General features: G+C 40.8%; 2 protein-coding genes across 2 annotated transcripts; one reads left to right on the top strand and one right to left on the bottom strand.

Moving 5' to 3' along the window:
- Positions 1–37: 37 nt before the first annotated feature.
- On the top strand, positions 38–8730 carry KIAA1143 (KIAA1143 ortholog). Its single transcript, XM_005907055.3, has 3 exons — positions 38–205; positions 3271–3415; positions 6776–8730. The coding sequence occupies exons 1-3, from the start codon at positions 98–100 to the stop codon at positions 6991–6993; spliced, it is 471 nt and encodes a 156-aa protein (XP_005907117.1). The 5' UTR covers positions 38–97; the 3' UTR covers positions 6994–8730.
- A 7390-nt stretch (positions 8731–16120) lies between these two features.
- Positions 16121–19088, bottom strand: ZNF501 (zinc finger protein 501). Its single transcript, XM_070360280.1, is given in 3 exon segments — positions 16121–17311; positions 17314–17785; positions 17788–19088. Coding segments are annotated over 3 exon segments (933 nt in total). The 5' UTR covers positions 18097–19088; the 3' UTR covers positions 16121–17159.
- Between the last annotated feature and the right edge of the window lie 1035 nt (positions 19089–20123).

Raw genomic sequence — 20123 nt, 5'->3', positions numbered from 1 at the left:
GGTCAGGGGACGGGGCTATGTGACGTCACGAGTAGGCGCCGTCGCCCCTGTACATCCTCTAGGCGCCCGGGAAGGCCTGTTTTCCCCCAGAGCAGCTATGAGCAAGCGGAACCAGGTGTCGTATGTGCGGCCAGCCGAGCCGGCCTTCCTGGCCCGCTTCAAGGAACGGGTCGGCTACAAGGAAGGGCCCACCGTAGAAACCAAGGTGAGCCCGGGCCTGTCGGGTTACCGCAGAAACGCGGCCGGCTCCGCTACTTTCGGCTTCTGCCTTGGAGGCCAAATACTGATGGGTCCCACTTCCCACCCACACTGGGCCTTCAGTCCGAGTGTCATCGGACCCCAAGCTGGTCCTCTTCAAACAACTACAGCCTCTTGCGCCCAGAAAGCTGTTGGTCGTTTTCACAGTGTTGCTGTGTTCTGAAAATTACTTGATGCAGGTAAAGCGCCCAATCCTTGGTAGATAGTACTTAAGGAATGATCATTTTTCTGTCTTTTCATTTTCACTTGCTCATTCCAAAACCTGTAGTTAACACTGTAGGTGATAGTGTCGTCCCACCTTCCAGGTAAAGAAACTGAGCACTTAATCAAATGACCTAATATACTTCCCTGGTGGTCTAGACGATAAAGCGTCTGCTGGGGAGACCCAGGTTCGATCCCTGGGTTGGGAATATCCCCTGGAGAAGGAAATGGCAACCCACTCCAGTACTCTTGCCTGGAAAATCCCATGGATGGAGGAGCCTGGTGGGCTACAGTCCATGGGGTCGCAAAGAATTGGACACAACTGAGCGACTTCACTTTCTTTCTTTCTTTTTAATATCCTAAGCCTCGAATCTAGAACATCTTTAAGAATGTCTTAGATCTACTTCTGTCCTTTGTTCTTACAAAAAAAAAAAAAGATGGAAAGCAAATACTTTTCATATCCTAGATCTGAATACGATCATGAGAGTCAATTTCTATGTCCTTCCAAGCTCCTTCCTGAACTGATTCACATCAAAACCTGCCCTATCTCTTCTAATAGAAAAGAGACATACCCTTATGCTTAAGACATGTGTGGAGAAATAATTTATTTAGCACTTTATCTAGCATTTGCAGTAAGACCCACTCCATGTCACCTAATAGGACCCAAGATTGACTTAAGTGCAGTTAGTCCAGTGAGTATGTGTTAGCCCCAGGCACTGCGCCAGACTCTGAAAAGACAAAGAGATGGATTTCCAGAATGCTGTGCTCTTTAACTTTTAAATATTTCTTTGCCTGCATTGGGTCTGGATTGTGGGGCGCAGGATCTTTGTTGTGGCATGCTAGCCTCTCTCTAGCTGTGGTGCTGCAGCTCCAGGGTGCGCGGGCTCAGTAGTTGCCTCTAGCGGGCTTAGTTGCCCCGCATGGCATGTGGGATCTTAGTTCCCAGACTAGGGATTGAACCCACATCCCCTCTGTTGGAAGGCAGATTCTTAACCACGGGACCACCAGGGAAGTCCCTGCCATGTACTTTAAACACCTTCCTGCCTGCCTTATTGTGACCTTCACAGGTCACCATCTCAGTGAAGCCCTTTGAACCTCCCCCACAACAGTTACTCCTCTGTTCTTCTCTTCACTCTATCCATATCTTATCTGTAGTACTTACCATTCTGCATTGCAACTGCTTGCTCTCCTGTATATCTCCATCACTAAATCTAACTCTTTTAAGTATCTTAATCCATCTATATTTTCCTAGTACAGTGTCTGTGACCTCAACGAGTGTGTGAGAAGTTACAATGGTTAGATGACTGTGCTTATCATCCTGTTGGTCATTCATGGGTAGATTGACAAATGTTTCTTGTCCCTGCTGTTTCCCAGGCTCTGTGCCTTTAGATACAGAGAAGAAACACATACTGCATTGCCTAGTAGAGTCAGGAAAACATTGATGACACTGTGTGGTACATGCCACCTGTGAGCTATAGACAATATGAAAAGAAGAGGTGAGATCTCGGAAGCCACTGCTGAAGGATTTGAGTCTAGAAGCAGATTGATTAGGAGTTGGCCAGGGTCAGTGGGTTCTTCTAGGCCCTGGGAATTTACGCAGTGACAGGGGAGGCAGAGGAGCTAATATGTTCAGGGATCTGCAAAACTCAAACGTGTCTGGAGCCCAGAGGCCATGAGCATGGCGAGAAGATAAGATTGTGCTTATAGCTGTGGTTATTGACTCAGGCCAGATCCTGCAGGGCTTTGTTGCCCTGTCTGGGGGACAAGGAAGGCTCTGTGAGAAGTGGACTGACCAGCTGTTTGAATACTGTGTGTTGAGTTTGCAAGCCTTGAAACCTAGCATTTCCATTCAGGGAATTCCATGTATAAGTTTGGAAAGGTGAACAAAAACATACAAAAATTTTATCATAGTAGAAAAAACTAGAAACAACCAAAATTTTTGCTTACAAAGAACTGATCAAATAAACCATGAGATAACCATATATAGAGTTAAATAATAGTAATTTTTAAAAATAGATGATGCCATATGTATCTCAGGGTATTGTGCAAAGCGTTTTGTTCTGTTTTTCTTTGAGTAAAAAAGTTGGGCAAGTGGAGCTTTTATGGTGTCTGATATTTTTCTTAAAAATCTCAATTAGCCAAAGGTTACCATGTGTTACATGTGTAAAGTGAGTCCATGGTTTCTGTTACATTATTCTCTGTACTTTTTTATGTTTGGGAATTTTAATAATTTAAAAAGAAAAAAGAAAGCAAGTCATATAGTAGTATGTTTAGCGTCCTGTTTGTTTACAAAATGTTTTCTATACCTCCACATTTTTATACGCTTAGAACAGCTGATGAGATACCCACCAAACAAGCTGCTGAGAGGGAAGAAAGATGAGCAGAGCAGGAGGACCTTTTACCTACCGTTTCCTGTACTTTGGTGGTGTTTTTTTGTTTGTTCATTACTCTTTGAGAAGAGATGGAAGTGAAAAGGGTTGATGAAGAGCAGCGAGAACTGGCGCAGCCCAGCACTTCCCTGAATACACTGGACATGGAACAGAGGGCCCCTGACATCAGGAACTGCAAGTTGGGGTCCTGCTGGGATGGAAACTGGTTCCCCTGGATAGGCACCCCAGAATAACTGGCAGGTGGACCTCTTCCCTACTCTGGCGAGGTTAGATTCTTAAGAGTTAACTTGAAAATTCACTGCCAAGCACATTTAGTCAATAAGCTTACTCTTCTCACTCTACTGATTAGTTTCTCACAGAGACAGTGGTTGTATTTAGTTCAGGGTCAGAACTTAAATGTTGTGTTTGTGTTTTTCCCTAGAGAATCCAGCCTCAGCTCCCAGAAGAAGATGGTGATCACAGTGACAAAGAAGATGAACAGCCCCAAGTGGTGGTTTTAAAAAAGGGAGATCTGTCAGCTGAAGAAGTCATGAAAATTAAGGCAGAAATAAAGGCTGCCAAAGCAGGTATGTCTGAAAGTAAGCTGGTTTTCCCACCAATTTAACGTTAGGTATGAAATCATTTTATATAATGGTATGGTATGGTATGTTTGATATTTCTCCTGGCAGTCTTGATTCCAGCTTGTGCTGCTTCCAGCCCAGCGTTTCTCATGATGTACTCTGCATATAAGTTAAATAAGCAGGGGGACAATATACAGCCTTGATGTACTCCTTCTCCTATTTGGGACCAGCTTGTTGTTCCATGTCCACTTGTAACTGTTGCTTCCTGACCTGCATACACGTTTCTCAAGATGCAGGTCAGGTGGTCTGGTATTCCCATCTCTTGAAGAATTTTCCACAGTTTGCTCTGATCACACAGTCAAGGCTTTGGCATAGTCAATAAAGCAGAAATAGGTGTTTTTCTGGAACTCTCTTGCTTTTTTGATGATACAGTGAATGTTGGCAATTTGATCTCTGGTTCTTCTCCCTTTTCTAAAACCAGCTTGACCATCTGGAAGTTCATGGTTCACGTACTGCTGAAGTCTGGCTTGGAGAATTTTGAGCATTACTTTACTAGCGTGTGAGATGAGTGCAATTGTGCAGTAGTTTGAGCATTCTTTGGCATTGCCTTTCTTTGGGATTGGAATGAAAACTGACCTTTTCCAGTCCTGTGGCCACTGCTGAGTTTTCCAAATTTGCTGGCATATTGAGTGCAGCACTTTCACAGCATCATCTTTCAGGATTTGAAAGAGCTCCACTGGAATTCCATCACCTCCACTAGCTTTGTTCCTAGTGATGCTTTCTAAGGTCCATTTGACTTCACATTCCAGGATGTCTGGCTCTAGGTGAGTGATCACACCATCATGATTATCTGGGTCATGAAGATCTTTTTTGTACAGTTCTTCTGTGTATTCTTGCCACCTCTTCTTAATATCTTCTGCTTCTGTTAGGTCCATACCATTTCTGTCCTTTATCGAGTCCATCTTTGCATGAAATGTTCCCTTGGTATCTCTCATTTTCTTGAAGCGATCTCTAGTCTTTCCATTTCTGTTGTTTTCCTCTATTTCTTTGCACTGGTTGCTGAAGAAGGCTTTCTTATCTCTCCTTGCTATTCTTTAGAACTCTGCATTCAGATGCTTATATCTTTCCTCTTCTCCTTTGCTTTTCGCGTCTCTTCTTTTCACAGCTATTTGTAAGCCCTCCTCAGACAGCCATTTTGCTTTTTTGCATTTCTTTTCCATGGGGATGGTCTTGATCCCTGTCTCCTGTACAATGTCACGAACCTCCATCCATAGTTCATTAGGCACTCTATCAGATCTAGTCCCTTAAATCTATTTCTCACTTCCACTGTATAATCATAAGGGATTTGTTTAGGTCATACCTGAATGGTCTAGTGGTTTTCCCTACTTTCTTCAATTTAAGTCTGAATTTGGCAATAAGGAGTTCATGATCTGAGCCACAGTCAGCTCCTGGTCTTGTTTTTGCTGACTGTATAGAGCTTCTCCATCCTTGGCTGCGAAGAATATAATCAATCTGATGTCGGTGTGTTGACCATCTGGTGGTGTCCATGTGTAGAGTCTTGTGTTGTTGGAAGAAGGTGTTTGCTATGACCAGTGTGTTCTCTTGGCAAAACTCTATTAGCCTTTGCCCTGTTTCATTCCATACTCCAAGGCCAAATTTGCCTGTTACTCCAGGTGTTTCTTGACTTCCTACTTTTGCATTCCAGTCCCCTATAATGAAAAGGACATCTTTTTTGAGTGTTAGTTCTAAAAGGTCTTATAGGTCTTCATAGAACCATTCAACTTCAGCTTCTTCAGCGTTACTGAGTGGGGCATAGGCTTGGATTACCGTGATATTGAATTGTTTGCCTTAGAAACGAACAGAGATCATTCTGTCGTTTTTGAGATTGCATCCAAGTACTGCATTTTGGACTCTTTTGTTGACCATGATGGCTACTCCATTTCTTCTAAGGGATTCCTGCCCGCAGTAGTAGATATAATGGTCATCTGAGTTAAATTCACCCATTCCAGTCCATTTTAGTTCGCTGATTCCTAGAATGTCGACATCTACTCTTGCCATCTCTTGTTGACCACTTCCAATTTGCCTTGATTCATGGACCTGACATTCCAGGTTCCTATGCAATATTGCTCTTGACAGCATCGGACCTTGCTTCTATCACCAATCACATCCACAACTGGGTATTGTTTTTGCTTTGGCTCCATCCCTTCATTCTTTCTGGAGTTATTTCTCCATTGATCTCCAGTAGTATATTGGGCACCTACTGACCCGGGGAGTTCCTCTTTCAGTATCCTATCATTTTGCCTTTTCATACTGTTCATAGGGTTCCCAAGGCAAGAATACTGAAGTAGTTTGCTGACCCTGATGCTGGGAGGGATTGGGGGCAGAAGGAGAAGAGGACGACAGAGGATGAGATGGCTGGATGGTATCACTGACTCGATGGGCATGAGTCTGAGTGAACTCTGGGAGTTGGACAGGGAGGCCTGGCGTGCTGCGATTCATGGGGTCGCAAAGAGTCGGACACGACTGAGCGACTGAAATGAACTGAACTGATGGTATGTTTGAAGGAGATAGTCCTAGTTCAAACTTCATTTACCAGATTTGTGACTCTGAACAAGTTATTTCACCTCTCAGTCTCAGCTACCTCATCAGTAAAATGGGAACAATAATTGTGGCCACCTTATTGGGTTGTTATAAGGATTAAACGCAAATTTAAGTAAAAACATCCTTTTTTTTTTTTTTTTTTTTTTTAAATAGCTGGTTAGGTTTACAAACTAGTCAGCAGAGGTCTATTTAGTGCCTGAAGTGTGGGATGCTATATAGCATTTTATTCATTATTTGTAAGTTTTTATTACATTGCTTTAGGAGGAAATGCTGGAGTTTCAAACAATCACGTTTCAAAATACTTAAAAATACAGCATGATTATGGATAACCAACAAGGACAGTAGTATCTGCCCAGTGGTATGTGGCAGCCTGGATGAGAGGGGAGTTTGGTGGAGAATGAAAACACGTATATGTACGCCTGAGTCATTCTGTTGTCCACCTGAGACTATCACAATATTGTTAATCAGCTGTACTCCAATATAGAATAAAAAGTTTAAAATATGTGCGTGTGTGTGTATCTCCTGATTGTTTTGAATTGGGGACTGCCAATATTACAGTATACTTCAGTAAATGAGTTTCTTTAGGTTTTTTATTAAGTGACTGCATGTGTTGTGGGTACATAGCTAGAGGGAGCAGAGAAGAACAGGCTGAATTGACTCAAGGACATCCATAAATACAGTATGAGATTTTCTTGCCATCTGACTCTCCATTAAAGTCAAAATAATGAGAGAAAGAAAGTGTTTTAACTTTGTTTTTTGGTGCAGATGAAGAGCCACCTTCAGCTGATGGAAGAATTATGTATCGAAAACCAGTCAAGCGTTCCTCAGATGAAAAATATTTGGGTTTATCAGCAAGCTCAAAAAAGAAAAAGACAAAAGAAGAAGATGAAATAAATAAGCAGGACTCGGTTAAAAAGAACTCACAAAAGCAAATAAAAAACAGTAGCCTCCTTTCTTTTGACAATGAAGATGAAAATGAATAAATACATATTTTGGACTTCTTTAAAAACATATGGGATTTTTAGAAAATAACATCTGTTTTCCTATTATAAAGTAATATAAGTTCATTGAAGAAAATTTAGAAAATTCAGAAAACGTTCAGCAAGATAAAAACTATCCATCAATACCCTTTTGACCTGAACTGCTAATTCTCTAACATTAACTACCACTAACATTTTATTTCCTGATGTGGGATGTGTGTGTATGTAAATTATATTTTTGTAACCAAATTTTTACTGTATTCTGTATGTTCTCTGTCCTGCTTCTCACTTGACGTTGTATCATGAGTATTTTTCCAGGTCAGTAAAAATCAAAATCCTGACACTAATAACTACAGAGGATTTTGTAATTAAACAGGTCCCATGTTGTATCATCCTCTTCAGCAGAACCTCAGTTTGGATGAGGGAAATGATCATGGGCCTAGTTACCAGTACTTCCCCAGCTCCTGCTAAGGACAGCCTTGTGATAGCTCCGATAAATTAAGAGATACAAGTAGATCTTGAGCAAGGATCTAATACAGGGGACCGTGATACAAGTTCGGATCTACTGTATCACATGGTGACTATAGTTGTTACATGATTTAAAAAAAAAGGTACAAGTGGAAATCTGCTTCCTATGTATCTGATACAAAAGGACAGATTTGGCAAGCATGAACGGTTGTCCTCTCTCCATCCTGCCTGGAACACAAACATGCAACCAAGAAGTTCCAGAGCCATTTGGGGGCATGAAAAAGACAGCCACTTGTTCCAGCTGGTATACTGGACAGACTCCAGGAGCTTGGATCATGATGGCATGCCTGGAGGATCTGCTGTACCAGCCTTGGACTTACTGATCCATGAGGATAAACACCTCCACAGTTAAAGTTCAGTCAGGCTTCTGTGACACGCAGCCTAATGATACAATGGTAGAATGTGTGTGTATAGAAACCTCCAAGTGTATTTCTGATGATTTCCTTAGAATGAGTTGCTAGAAACAGAATTACTGGATCAAAGTATTTGAATATTTATAAAGCTTTTGATGCTTTCTTTCAAATTGCTTTCTATGTAGTTTTACCATTTTATTCATACCACCTACAAGAACCCACATCACCTCATCTCTGGTAACTGCACCACCATTGGACTGGCACCTTTATATTTTTGTCAATTTGATATATTGAAAATGGTGTTTAATAGTTCTATTTAACCAGCATTTTCTCTGACCAGGGAAGCCCAACTGTTTTTCATGTTACCTAAAAATTTTCCTCATTACAGCAAGTCCACCACATCTGGAGACTTATCAAGATCCCATTCTTCACCAGCCAGAAATTAGGAATTTCAGAGCTTCCATGTTATGAATTTGGTGCTACATCTGTCTTTCAGTTATTTTAAGACCTAATGTAAAGAGTCTCAAAAGTGATTCAAGTGAGTGGGCTCGCAAGTCCTGAAATAGGCTCTGTAAGTTACACAGACTAGTCCCAAAGCCATTCTGCAGTGCTATCTTTAATGTGTACCCAACTTGTTATATAAACCAGGGTTTTTCTAGTCTGTATCACTGCTATATCTATTCTTGTACCAACACCCCACTGCTTTAATTACTGTAAATTTTAATATGTCTTAGGATCTACAGGTGGGAGTCTTGAGGACAGGGACCTTGTCTTACTTATCTCTGTATCTTTAGTACCCAGAACAGTATCCAACATATTAAGAGCATAATAAATACAATGAGAATGACTGTTTCTCTAATTTTTCAATAGGCTGGTGATTCTCAAAGTATAGATCCTAGACAAGCAGCATCAGCACCTCTGGGAACGTAAAGATGCAAATTTGTATGCCTTGCCTGAGAACCAGAAATTTAAGGTGTAGGGCCCAGCATTCTCTGTAACAAGCCCACTCGAAGGTTCTGATGCTCACTCAAATTTGAGAAATACTGATAAAAGCCTATAGTAAGGGAGATGAAGTCAAAAATTTAAACAAGTAACATGGAAGACTGTTTAAAAGATCTTAAATTTTAAAATTTATCATACTGATGAAGTCCTGACTGTAGGTGATACTTCTGACAATGTAAGTGGTACCAGCCAGGAAGCACATCTGAAGAAAGCCCAAGATCAAGGTAGAGTGGCAGGTGAGATATGCTGAGCAGCCTTCACAACACTGTTTCACCTCCGTAAACTGCTTTCTAAGAACAGTGGGTCCTGTTAACTGCAGAATCTAGTTTTCTGAGAAAGATGAGTGAGTTTGGGGCCAGAGGGGAGAGGATAATCCTTTCCCCTCACCAGCCCCAGAGTGCCTCCTTGCTTCTCATGAATGGACCATATGTACAGGTTAGACAATTAGGCCAATAATGTGATCCCAAGGCTGAGGCAGGAAACCTAGTAATAAAAAGACAAGCCTGGGAACTTCCGTAGTGGTCCAGTGGCTAAGCCTCCACACTCCCAATGCAAGGGACCAAAGTTCAGTCCCTGATGGGAACTGGATCCTAGTTGCTGCAACTAAGAGTTTGCATGCTGCAGCTAAGACTCAGTGCATCCAAGTTAGTTAACAAAAGAAGCCTGGAACATCTTGTGCCCCAAAGTAAGGAGGTCCTCAGGGGATAATGGGGGTATGTCAAAAGGACGGAAGGAGAAGAGAAGGGATAGGTCTTCCTTGCAAAGGAATCCTAATTAATCAGTGTAGGAGGAATGATGGAAATACAAAAATCACAGTTCTTCCTGGTGGTCCAGTGGTTAAGACTCCAGTTTCAATGCAGGGGACACTGGTTTGATCCCTGGATGGGGAACTAAAATCCTATGTGCCATGTAGTGTGGCCACCAAAAAAAAGAAAATTGGCAAATTCCACAGTAATAAGTTCCAGTGGGCTGAATGGTAGCCTCCAAAGAGTTTGGTCCTAATTCCTTGGAACCTGGGAATGTTACCTTATGTGGTAAAGTTTTTGCAGGTATGATTAAGGTTCTCAAGATAAAGAATCCTGGATTATCTGGATAGGCTCTAAAAACCATCACACATCTCTTTATAAGAGAGAGGCAGACAGATTTAGACATAGACAAGAAACTACAAAGAGAGGCTGAGAATGCTCACAGCCACCAGGAGCTGTAAGAAGACGATGCCCCCTGAAGTCTTCAGAGAGAGAGCAGACCTGCCAACACTGTGACTTCAGCCTAACAAAACTGATTTCAAACTTCTGACTTCTAGAACTCTAAGAGAATACATTTCTGTTCTTTTAAGCCATTGAGTTTGTGACAGTTTGTTACAGTGGCCATGGAAAACTAACACGTGGTGTTGGCAAGATTCATCAAAAGATATCAAAATTAGGGACTTCCCTGGTGGTCTGGTAGTTAAGACTATGCTTCTACTGCAGGGGGCTCAGGTTCGATTCCTTTTCAGGGATCCTGAACTAAGATCCCACATGCCATATGTCACAGCCAAGGGAAAAAAGAAATTTTTTTTGCCAGAAATATGCTGAAAAACAATATTTGCATAGTATCAAAGTATAGTTCCACCAGAGACTGATTAATTACAAAAAGAAAACTAGTCACTTAGAGTGGAGAACCAGGCAGGTGCCACATTATCTAAATGATCAAAGTAACATCACCAGTATACTGACATCATGACTTCCTGAAATGATGAACTGAGAAGGGCATATCACTTTCCAAAAGCCAGGAAGATTCCCCTAGGGCCTTTCTGATGCCCTTTTCAAAGAGCGCAAGTCTTAATACCGAAGAGACCCAAATCCTAGCAGCTGACAAAGCACAGAATGTCAATACAGACACCAGGGCTTCTCTGCCAGTGTCAGTGCAAAGATGCCAGCTTATACTTTCTGCTTGGAAAAGGAAATAGCAACCCACCAGTATTCTTGCCTGGAAAATTCCATGGATGGAGGAGCCTGGTAGGCTACAGTCCATGGGGTCACAAAGAGTCGGACACAACTGAGCGACTTCACTTTCTTTCTATAGTTTCTTTTGGAGAAGGAAATGGCAACCCACTCCAGTGTTCTTGCCTGGAGAATCCCATGGACGAAGGGGCCTGGTGGGTTGTGGTCTATGGGTGTCAAAGAGTTGGACACGACTAAGCAACTAACACACACACACACATATACTTTCTTCTGAAGAAGTCCTTTATTCTGAGATTATACGTTTCTTATCTCTGGTGTTTCTTCTATGAAACAATGTTTATAATAAATGGTAGGTTAATTTAATATGCTTACTCTTCAAATTAAAAGGCAATAAATCTGTATTAGCTTCCAAAAAATATTTTGAAGTTTATGGCCAAGGAAAGCCAAACATCAAGGCCAGCTGTTTGATAGAATATTCCACAGTAACAGAAATGTTTTATATAATAGCTTTGCTGTCCTTAGCCACAGGTCCATTGAGCACTTGGAATGTGGCTAGAGTGAGAAACTTAACTTTTCCTTCTGTTAACTTTAATTAGTTTACATATAGGAAATTCCCTGGTGGTCCAGTGGTTAGGACTCAGCACTTTCACTACCAAGGACTGGGGTTCAATCCCTGATCAGGGAACTAAAATCCCATAAGCCAAAGTATTTACATGCAATTAGCGGCCACTATATTGGACAGTACAGTTTTAGGTATTACTGGGGTATACAGGAATTTTTTAACTCATTAGGAGTCCTGCAGTTCATGAGGAAGTCTTTCCCACTTTGTAAAGGTCAGAGATGTTTCTACATTTAACATGAAACAGTGCAAAATGCAATTATATCTGACTATGTGGCTCAAGATAACCAGGCCCATACAGTCAAATCAGGCAGCAGGCTCCCATTTCTGTGACCCTTTCCCCAGTCCTGGGCCCTGTCTCTCCAGAGGTTGTTGCTTTCAGAGCCTCACACTGCTATGGAAACAGTCTCTTCACTGTATCTACTCGCACCAACCTACTGCTTCTCCCGAGACATACATGAGGTCTTTCAGACAGGAGAAAGGCTAGACAGAAGGCATCTGTCCAAGTGTCAGGTTAGGAACTCTCCACTGCCTCACAATCATTCTAGGCTAATGGCAGCCCCAAGTTTAATGTGATTTAGGCATATGTGGTCCCAGAAGCTGGCACAGAAGGGCCATTTAGTTATCATCATTGATTTGAATGTTTCCTTAGAGACTGGCAACAGTGACAGCACAGTCCTGGTCCCAGGAGCTGCTGGGGAGAGCTGAACAACTTTGTCAGCTGCAGGATGGGACCCTGAACTTTGTATCCATATAGCTGATTCCCCAAATTCTCCAAGTCTAGTCATACCTTCTCGTGCTACTCATCCCATCACAGCCTCCATTCTCTCCAGTGCCTGGGTCCTTCTGAACCTGCAGTGTCAGGTCTGAGAACACAAACTGTCTGTCCTACCACCTTGACACTGAGTCGTTCCCAGCCTTCTCCTCCCTACACCAATCCAGCCGTGCACCACTACACTCTTCCCCTCCTACCTGGTGCCCTGAGGAGACGGTAGCAGAGAGTCCATTTCCCATTGCCCCTACCTCTCCCTGGGTCAACAAGTCAAGCTGGGTCTCTGGTGCAACTGTGGCAGTATTGTCTACCTCCTGGAGATAGTTCTCTATAAAATTGTATGCAACAGAAGCTGGACATCCAATTAAAAATGAGGAAACATCCTGAACAGATACCTCACCAAAGAAGCTATACAGACAGCAAATAGGCATAGAAAGCTGTCCCACTTTGTATGTTATTGAAACACAAAACAATGAGCTACCACTACACACATATTAAAATTACTAAAGTCCAGATCACTGACAACACCAAGTGCTCACAAGAACGTGGAGCAATAGGAACTCTCTTTATTGCTGGTGGGAAATGCAAAGTGGTATTGCCACTTTGGAAGACAGTTTGGCCCTTTCTTACAAAACTAAATGTGATCCAGCAATTACACCCCAAGGTATGTACCCAAAGAACTTGAAAACTTATGTCCACACACAGACCTGAACACAGATGTTCATTGCAGCTATAACCGCCAAACTCTGAAAACAACCAAGATATACTTGAGTAGGTGAATGCATAAACTGTGGTACATCCAGACAATGGAATGTTATTCAGCACTAAAAAGAAATGAGCTGTCAAGCCATGAAAAGACATGGAGAAAATTAAATGCATATTACTAAGTGAAAATAACTAATTCAAAAATTACAAAACTATAATTCCAACTATATGACATTCGGGAAAAAGCAAAACTATAAAGACAATAAGATAAGTGGTTTCCAGGGATGGGGAGGACGTGAGGATAAACAGGTGGAGCACATAAGACTTCTAGGGCAGTGAAACTATTCTGTATGAAACAATAATGGTGCATACATGTCATTATATATTTATCCAAGCCCTTAGGATGCATGACTCTTAAGAACCCTTATGTGCAGAGAAAGGAGAACCCTCCTATACTGTTGGTGGGAATGTAAATTGGTACAGCCACCATGGAGAACAGTATGGAGGTTTCTCAAAACTCTAAAAATAAGAGTTGCCATATGATCCAGCAATTCCACTCCAGACAAAACTATAATTCGAAAAGATACACACATCCCTATGTTCATAGAAAAACCATAATAGCCAAGACATGGAAACAACCTAAATGTCCAAAAAGAGATGAATGGATAAAAAAGATGTGGTACATACAGACAATGGAATATTACTCAGTCATAACAGAGAACAGAGTGATGCCATTTGCAGCAGCATGGATGAATCTAGAGATTGTTATGCTGAGTAAAGTAAGACAGAGAAAGACAAGTATCATATGATACCACTTATATGTGGGATCCAATAAAAATGATACAAATGAACTTATTTACAAAACAGAAACAAATAGAGAACAGACTTGTGGTTGCGGTGGGGGTGGGGGGGGAAGGGGAGGGTTCGATTGGGAGTTTGGGGCTATCAGATTCAAACTATTATATATAGAATGGATAAACAAGAAGATCCTACTGCATAACACAGGGAAATATATTCAATATCTTGCAATAAGCCATAATGGAAAAGAATATGTATATACCTATGTGTTGTTTTTGTTATTTAGTCACTCAGTCATGTCCGACTCTTCTGTGTCCCCTGGACAGTAACCCACCAGACTCCTCTGTCCATGTGATTTCCCAGGCAAGACTATTGGAGTGGGTTACCATTTCCCTCTCCAGAGGATCTTCCCAACCCAGGGATTGAACCCAAGTCTCCTGCATTGGCAGGTGGACTCTTTATCACTGAGCCACCTGGGAAGCCCATACATATGTGTATATACGTTTACACACACACACACACACACACACACACACACACAATGTGGCCTTCCCAGGTGGAAATGGTAACCCACTCCAATATTCTCACCTGGGAAATCACATGGACAGAGGAGCCTGGTGGGTTACAGTCCAGGGGACACAGAAGAGTCGGACATGACTGAGTGACTGAGCACATATGTGCATATATTTCTGAATTATTTTGCTGTACACCAGAAACTAACACAACATTGTAAATCAACTATACATCAATTTTTTTTTTTAAAGAGTCAACCCTAACTTAAAACTGTGAACTTTTAGTTCATGGTATGTAGGTTCATGACTGTAACGACTGTATCACCCAGATGCAGGACACTGGGAGTGGGGAGATTTTACATGTATCAGAACTCCATGTACTTTCTATTCAGTCCTGCTGTGAACCCAAAACTGTTCTTTAAAAGTCTGTTTTCAGGGACTTGCCTGGTAGTCTAATGGGTAAGACTCCGTGGTTGGGAATCCATGCCTCCACTGCAGGGGGCATGAGTTTGACCCTTGGTTGGGGAACTAAGAATCTGCATGCAGCATGGTACAGCCAAAAGGAGAAAAAAAAAGGTCTGTTTCCAAAAAAGGAAGAAAACATATTTCCTTGCTTATAATCATCTATCTCTGGAAGGAAAACAAGAAACTGATAATATTGGTTATCTGGAATGGCTGGCAAAAAGGCTTTTCACTATTTTCTTTTGTACTTTTAAAACTTTAAACCATAAGCTTGTATCATCCAGTCAAAAAAATTAATGAAATTTTTAAAAATAAAATTAAATCCTAAGGCAATAACTTAAAATGATGAAAAAGCTTTATATACAAACATGTGTCACCAGTGAATTAATAATATTACTAACAAGAGAACATACCATGTGTCAGGCAATGCACTAAGTGGACGAGTGGATTTATAAGAAAAAAATGGCATTAATTTAAATATCAAACGAGAAACAAGTCACTAAATTATGAATAATTCAGTAAAATGTTAGGCAGCCATTGAAACAAGGTTTATAGGAAGTCTTTAATAGTATGGCTAAATTCTTATGTTAAATCAATAGCAAGATATAACACAATTATCATAGTTACTTTTTTTTTCTTGCCATGCAGCTTGTGGGACCCTAGTTCCCTGACCAAGGATTGAATCTGGGCCCACAGCAGTGGACATGCAGAGACCTAACCACTGGATCACTAGGGTATCCCCCAGTTACTTTCTTTAAATGAAAGAAAGAAAAACTAAGCAGAGAAGAAAGGCTAGAATAAATATACTAAAGTAACTTATTTTAGTGTATTTATTTGATAAAAGCATATAATTTTAATTTTCCACTCTTATAATTGTGTTTCAGTAAGTACACACTACTGTAAGTTGAAAAAAATACCCCCCCCTTTTTTTCTTTAATGGTTTTCACAATTTTGGCATCTCACATAATGGAAAGGTTCAGTGATGGAAAAGTACCTGTGAGTTTGGTACTATAAAAACCAGGATCTAGACTGAAAATCAACTCTGACATTACCTATTTGACTTCAAGGAAATCAAGTTCCTTTCTCTTTTTTCTTGACTCTGGCATTTGGAAAACAGCTCCTACGTTTCTTAGAAGGGTACATTTTAGTGTCAGATATGCTTGTTTACATTGAGCAGCTTATTAGCATTGCATGAAGCACAATCAAAAGTATCCTTTGTTTTCTTTGCTTCTTTTGAGCTGCTGGTGGTGGCCAGATCCTCATTAGAAAGCCCGAGCCAGACACTGACATGACTCAAACCATCAATACAGTCGCATACCATGCCAAACCTGATTCTGATCAGCGCTTCTGCACACAGTATATCATCTATGAGGACTTATCTAATCATCGCCCAGAAAGGGTTCAGCAGGGCAAAGTCTGGATGGCTCCTTCCAGCTGGTTTATAGATTGTGTGATGTCCTTTGAGTTGCTCCCTCTTGACAACTGAACTCGCACAGTGTGATAATCTAGTGATTGCACTGTTTTCATCAGTCACATTTTTACAAATAGGTAGACTCATTCATTGGAGAAGGCGATGGCACCCCACTCCAGTACTCTTGCCTGGAAAATCCCATGGATGGAGGAGCCTGGTGGGCTGCAGTCCATGGGGTCGCTAAGAGTCGGACACGACTAAGCGACTTCTCTTTCCCCTTTGAGCTTTAAGAAGCCATTCATTGTTGTGAGGCACTCCCATCCGCATATCTCTGTATCTCCAGTATTCTTACCTGGAGAATCCCACAGACAGAGGAGACTGGCAGGCTACAGTCCACAGGTTTTCGAAGTCAGACACAACTGAAGCAACTTAGCACAGCATACATACAATGGATCTAAAAATCTACATAAAGCTCTTTAGAGTACCCAAAATGTTCACACAAATCTCAGTAATTTCTTCCTTCTCTGATTAAATTTGAATTTTTTTCAAGGAAAAACTGGTCTTAAATGTGTTCTCCTATTTAAATCTTCACATCATAGCTTAAATAGCCTTCTGTAGATTAAGTATGAAATCACAGACCAATTACAAGAATATTCTTTAGAAAAAATACATTATGGAACCAAAAGAAAAAGGGTGTTGAACTTTGTTTTCAATAACAAATTTATTAACTTCTGGAACATCTATCATTCAAAATCAACTAACGGCAGTTAGTTATTATATACAATTCATTTTATTCTCAAGATAACCATAGTAAGTATCATCATTATTTTTTAGGGGGGATGGGAAAAACTGAGGCTCAGACAGGTAAGGTCAGACACCCATTAAGTGGCAGAGAAGCCCTCAAACTCAAGACTGTCTAGTTCTATTTTCTTAACTTTTAGGACACAATTGCCTCTTGTGCAACACATGAAATATTCATCCCAGCCAAAGACTGAATCCTAATCTCCTAAGAATTTTGAAAAAAAAAATTTGTTTTCATATTTCACCCTGGTTGTATCTCGAGTTTATTCTCCAGCATGAAGCCTCTGATGTCGTGCAAGTGCTAAGCTAGTGCTGAATCCTAATCTCCTAAGAATTTTGAAAAAAAATTTGTTTTCATATTTCACCCTGGTTGTATCTCGAGTGTATTCTCCAGCATGAAGCCTCTGATGTCGCCAAGTGCTGAGCTGTGCCTGAAGGATTTCCCACAGTCAGCACACTCATAAGGTTTCTCTCCAGTGTGAATTCTGTAATGTTCACTAAGGTGTGCTTGCTTGCAGAAGGTTTTTTCACACTCACTACACTTATAAAGTTTCTCTCCAGTGTGAGTCCTCTCATGTTCAACAAGGGAAGAGTTCTGAGTGAAAGCTTTACCACATTTGGTACATGTATAGGGCTTCTCTCCTGAGTGGATCCTCCAGTGCTGCATGAGGCATGCTCTCTGATTAAAGGCTTTCCCACAGTCATTACACTTATAAGGTCTATCTCCAGAATGACTTCTCTGATGACGAGTAAGGCATATCCTCTGACTGAAGGCTTTGCCACACTCATCACATTTATAGGGTTTCTCTCCAGTGTAAACTCGCAGGTGTTTAATAACGGATGGACTCTGATAAAAGGCTTTGCCACATTCACTGCATTTATATGGTTTTTTTCCCCAGTATGAATTCTCAGATGCTGGATGAGCACTGCTTTTGTTTGAAAAGCTTTCTCACATTCATTACATTTATAAGGTTTCTCTCCTGTATGAATCTTAAGATGTTGAGTAAGATTTGACTGTTTACGGAAACAAGTTCCACATTCAGTACATACATAGAGCTTCTCTCCTGTGTGAATCCTCTGATGCTGGGTAAGAGATGATCTCTGAGTAAAACACTTTCCACATTCACTACATTCTGAAGGTTTCTTCTACCTGTTAAATCTCTGATGTTTCATGTGCAGTGAAATCTGGCTGGAACTCATGCTGTCTGTAACAATAAAAGGAGTCTGATAGGCTCCAGTTTACAAGAAATGTTCTGTCAAATTCATAATATTTACAAGGTACTTTCTCGAAGATGATTGTCTTTAGAGTAACACTGCTCTCCTGTAAAAGGTCTGTGTGCCTGTGGTGTCCTCCCAGTCATTCCTCACAGTTTTCCCTCCAATCCTTGTTCAGCATGCATCTTCAACTTCTCCTAATGCAAACCTCAGATGACCAGGTTCTCGGATCTTTCACATCTTTTCAAGTCATTTAACACTGTGCCATCAGGCTTGGTTTTCTCACCTGAAAAAAATTCACAAAGGAAAATATCCTACGTGCAGAACAGAGGACCTGCATTGTAGAGCCCTGATTTTTATCCTCTTGTCAATAACAGAGGAAGATTACAATGATGGGGCGGGGATTAGAATAGGTGATTGGCAGAAAGAGATTAAATAATGACCGGTCTTGGGAAATCTATAAACTTCCCTTTTGTGATTTATTCTGAAACACACAAATAGTAAAACCTGATCCAGTAATTTAGGATTATCCAGACTGATAAATAGAATAATAAGATACTAGTCTTGGGAACTCTGGGAGTTGGTGATGGACAGGGAGGCCTGGCGTGCTGCGATTCATGGGGTCACAAAGAGTCGGACACGACTAAGAGACTGAACTGAACTGAATCTTGGGTAACTTGAGTGTTGGGGAAAATTACTACTCACCTAGTCTCTAGTCCTCAAAAAAATGGGTGAAAAGTAATGATGTTTCCTTCGGTTGCCTATAAGTAGTATCTTCACAGACTAGTGATAACTAAAGAGCTTCTCTGTCAAGATTTCAAAGGTCATCCTGGCTGTAACATTTGCTAGGTCCATCTCACCAATCCTTCCCTACTCACTCACCTTGATAATGTCTCTTTGGACCTCTCTCTCTCCAAAACATTCAGCATCCATTGCTCTCCCCCTACATACAATTGGGAAATTTCATAGGTTTGGAAACTAGAGCTCTACTCAATGAAAGAAACTAATATACCACTGTTTTGTTTACAGAAAAATAAGATAGAGGTGGTCCTTAGGGAAGAAGACCCTACTGGATAGTAACTTCACTACAACCAGGATCTGGCCCTCACCTTTGAAGCCAAAAAATTCTTCATTATCTGACATGTACTAATCAAATTCACAAGGAGAATGATGTAGCAAACACAAAGTCACTTTACTAGTTTACAGTGAAAATTTTTTATGCTTAACATCCAGCTGGTTAATACATTCTCCCCACTATAGAAAAACTGTATGACAACCAAATTGTCATCAGGACACGCCTCAGGAAGCACAGAAGTGGAGAAAGAGTGGACTACTTAGACAATCTTAACAGCATCAAACTTTGATGCACTCATAAAGCTGCACAGAATCAGAGAACAAATATTCAGGCACCCCACCATCAGAGCAATCTCTTCTCTAGATGGTCTGGAGACACAAACACATTCTTATTTCCTGAGGCCACCTTCTATTTTAATTATACAAGTTACACATGAATGTATCCTCACTTAAAAATATTATAATAACACGAAGGTATATAGGATAAAACTGTAATTTGTATAACCATCACCACTCCACTCTACCAGAACAAACCCATCTCCTTCCCAGAGATAATTTGTAGTCTTTTTTTCTACATATTTTTTACACATATATAGCATTTGATTTTTTTACATAAATAAAATTGTTCTATAGATGCTGCTATGCAATTTGATGCTTTTTTCACTAAGGAATATGTCTTTGAGATCATTTCATGTTTATACATACAGATCTACTGGGGCTGAGAGTCAACTGGTATACACTGGTATATCTGCACAAATGGTTTACAGTCATAATGGCCAATATACACAAACAGATCATGCAGTTCTATGTCAAAAAAAAAATCAAAACATAGGCAGAAGATCTAAATAGACATTTCTTCAAAGAAGAATTACAGATGGACAAAAAGTACATGAAAAGATCTCAACATTACTAACTACAGAAACACAAATCAAAACTAC

This window comes from Bos mutus, chromosome 22, assembly GCF_027580195.1.
Source record: "Bos mutus isolate GX-2022 chromosome 22, NWIPB_WYAK_1.1, whole genome shotgun sequence".
Lineage (NCBI taxonomy): Eukaryota > Metazoa > Chordata > Mammalia > Artiodactyla > Bovidae > Bos > Bos mutus.
This window is presented reverse-complemented; position numbering and strand designations above follow the sequence as displayed.

Coding starts and splice junctions, on each gene's coding strand:
- KIAA1143 (XM_005907055.3), top strand. CDS start 98: ATGAGCAAGCGGAACCAGGTGTCGTATGTGCGGCCAGCCGAGCCGGCC. Junction 206..3,270: donor GGCCCACCGTAGAAACCAAG/GTGAGCCCGGGC, acceptor GTTTTTCCCTAG/AGAATCCAGCCTCAGCTCCC. Junction 3,416..6,775: donor AATAAAGGCTGCCAAAGCAG/GTATGTCTGAAA, acceptor TTTTTGGTGCAG/ATGAAGAGCCACCTTCAGCT.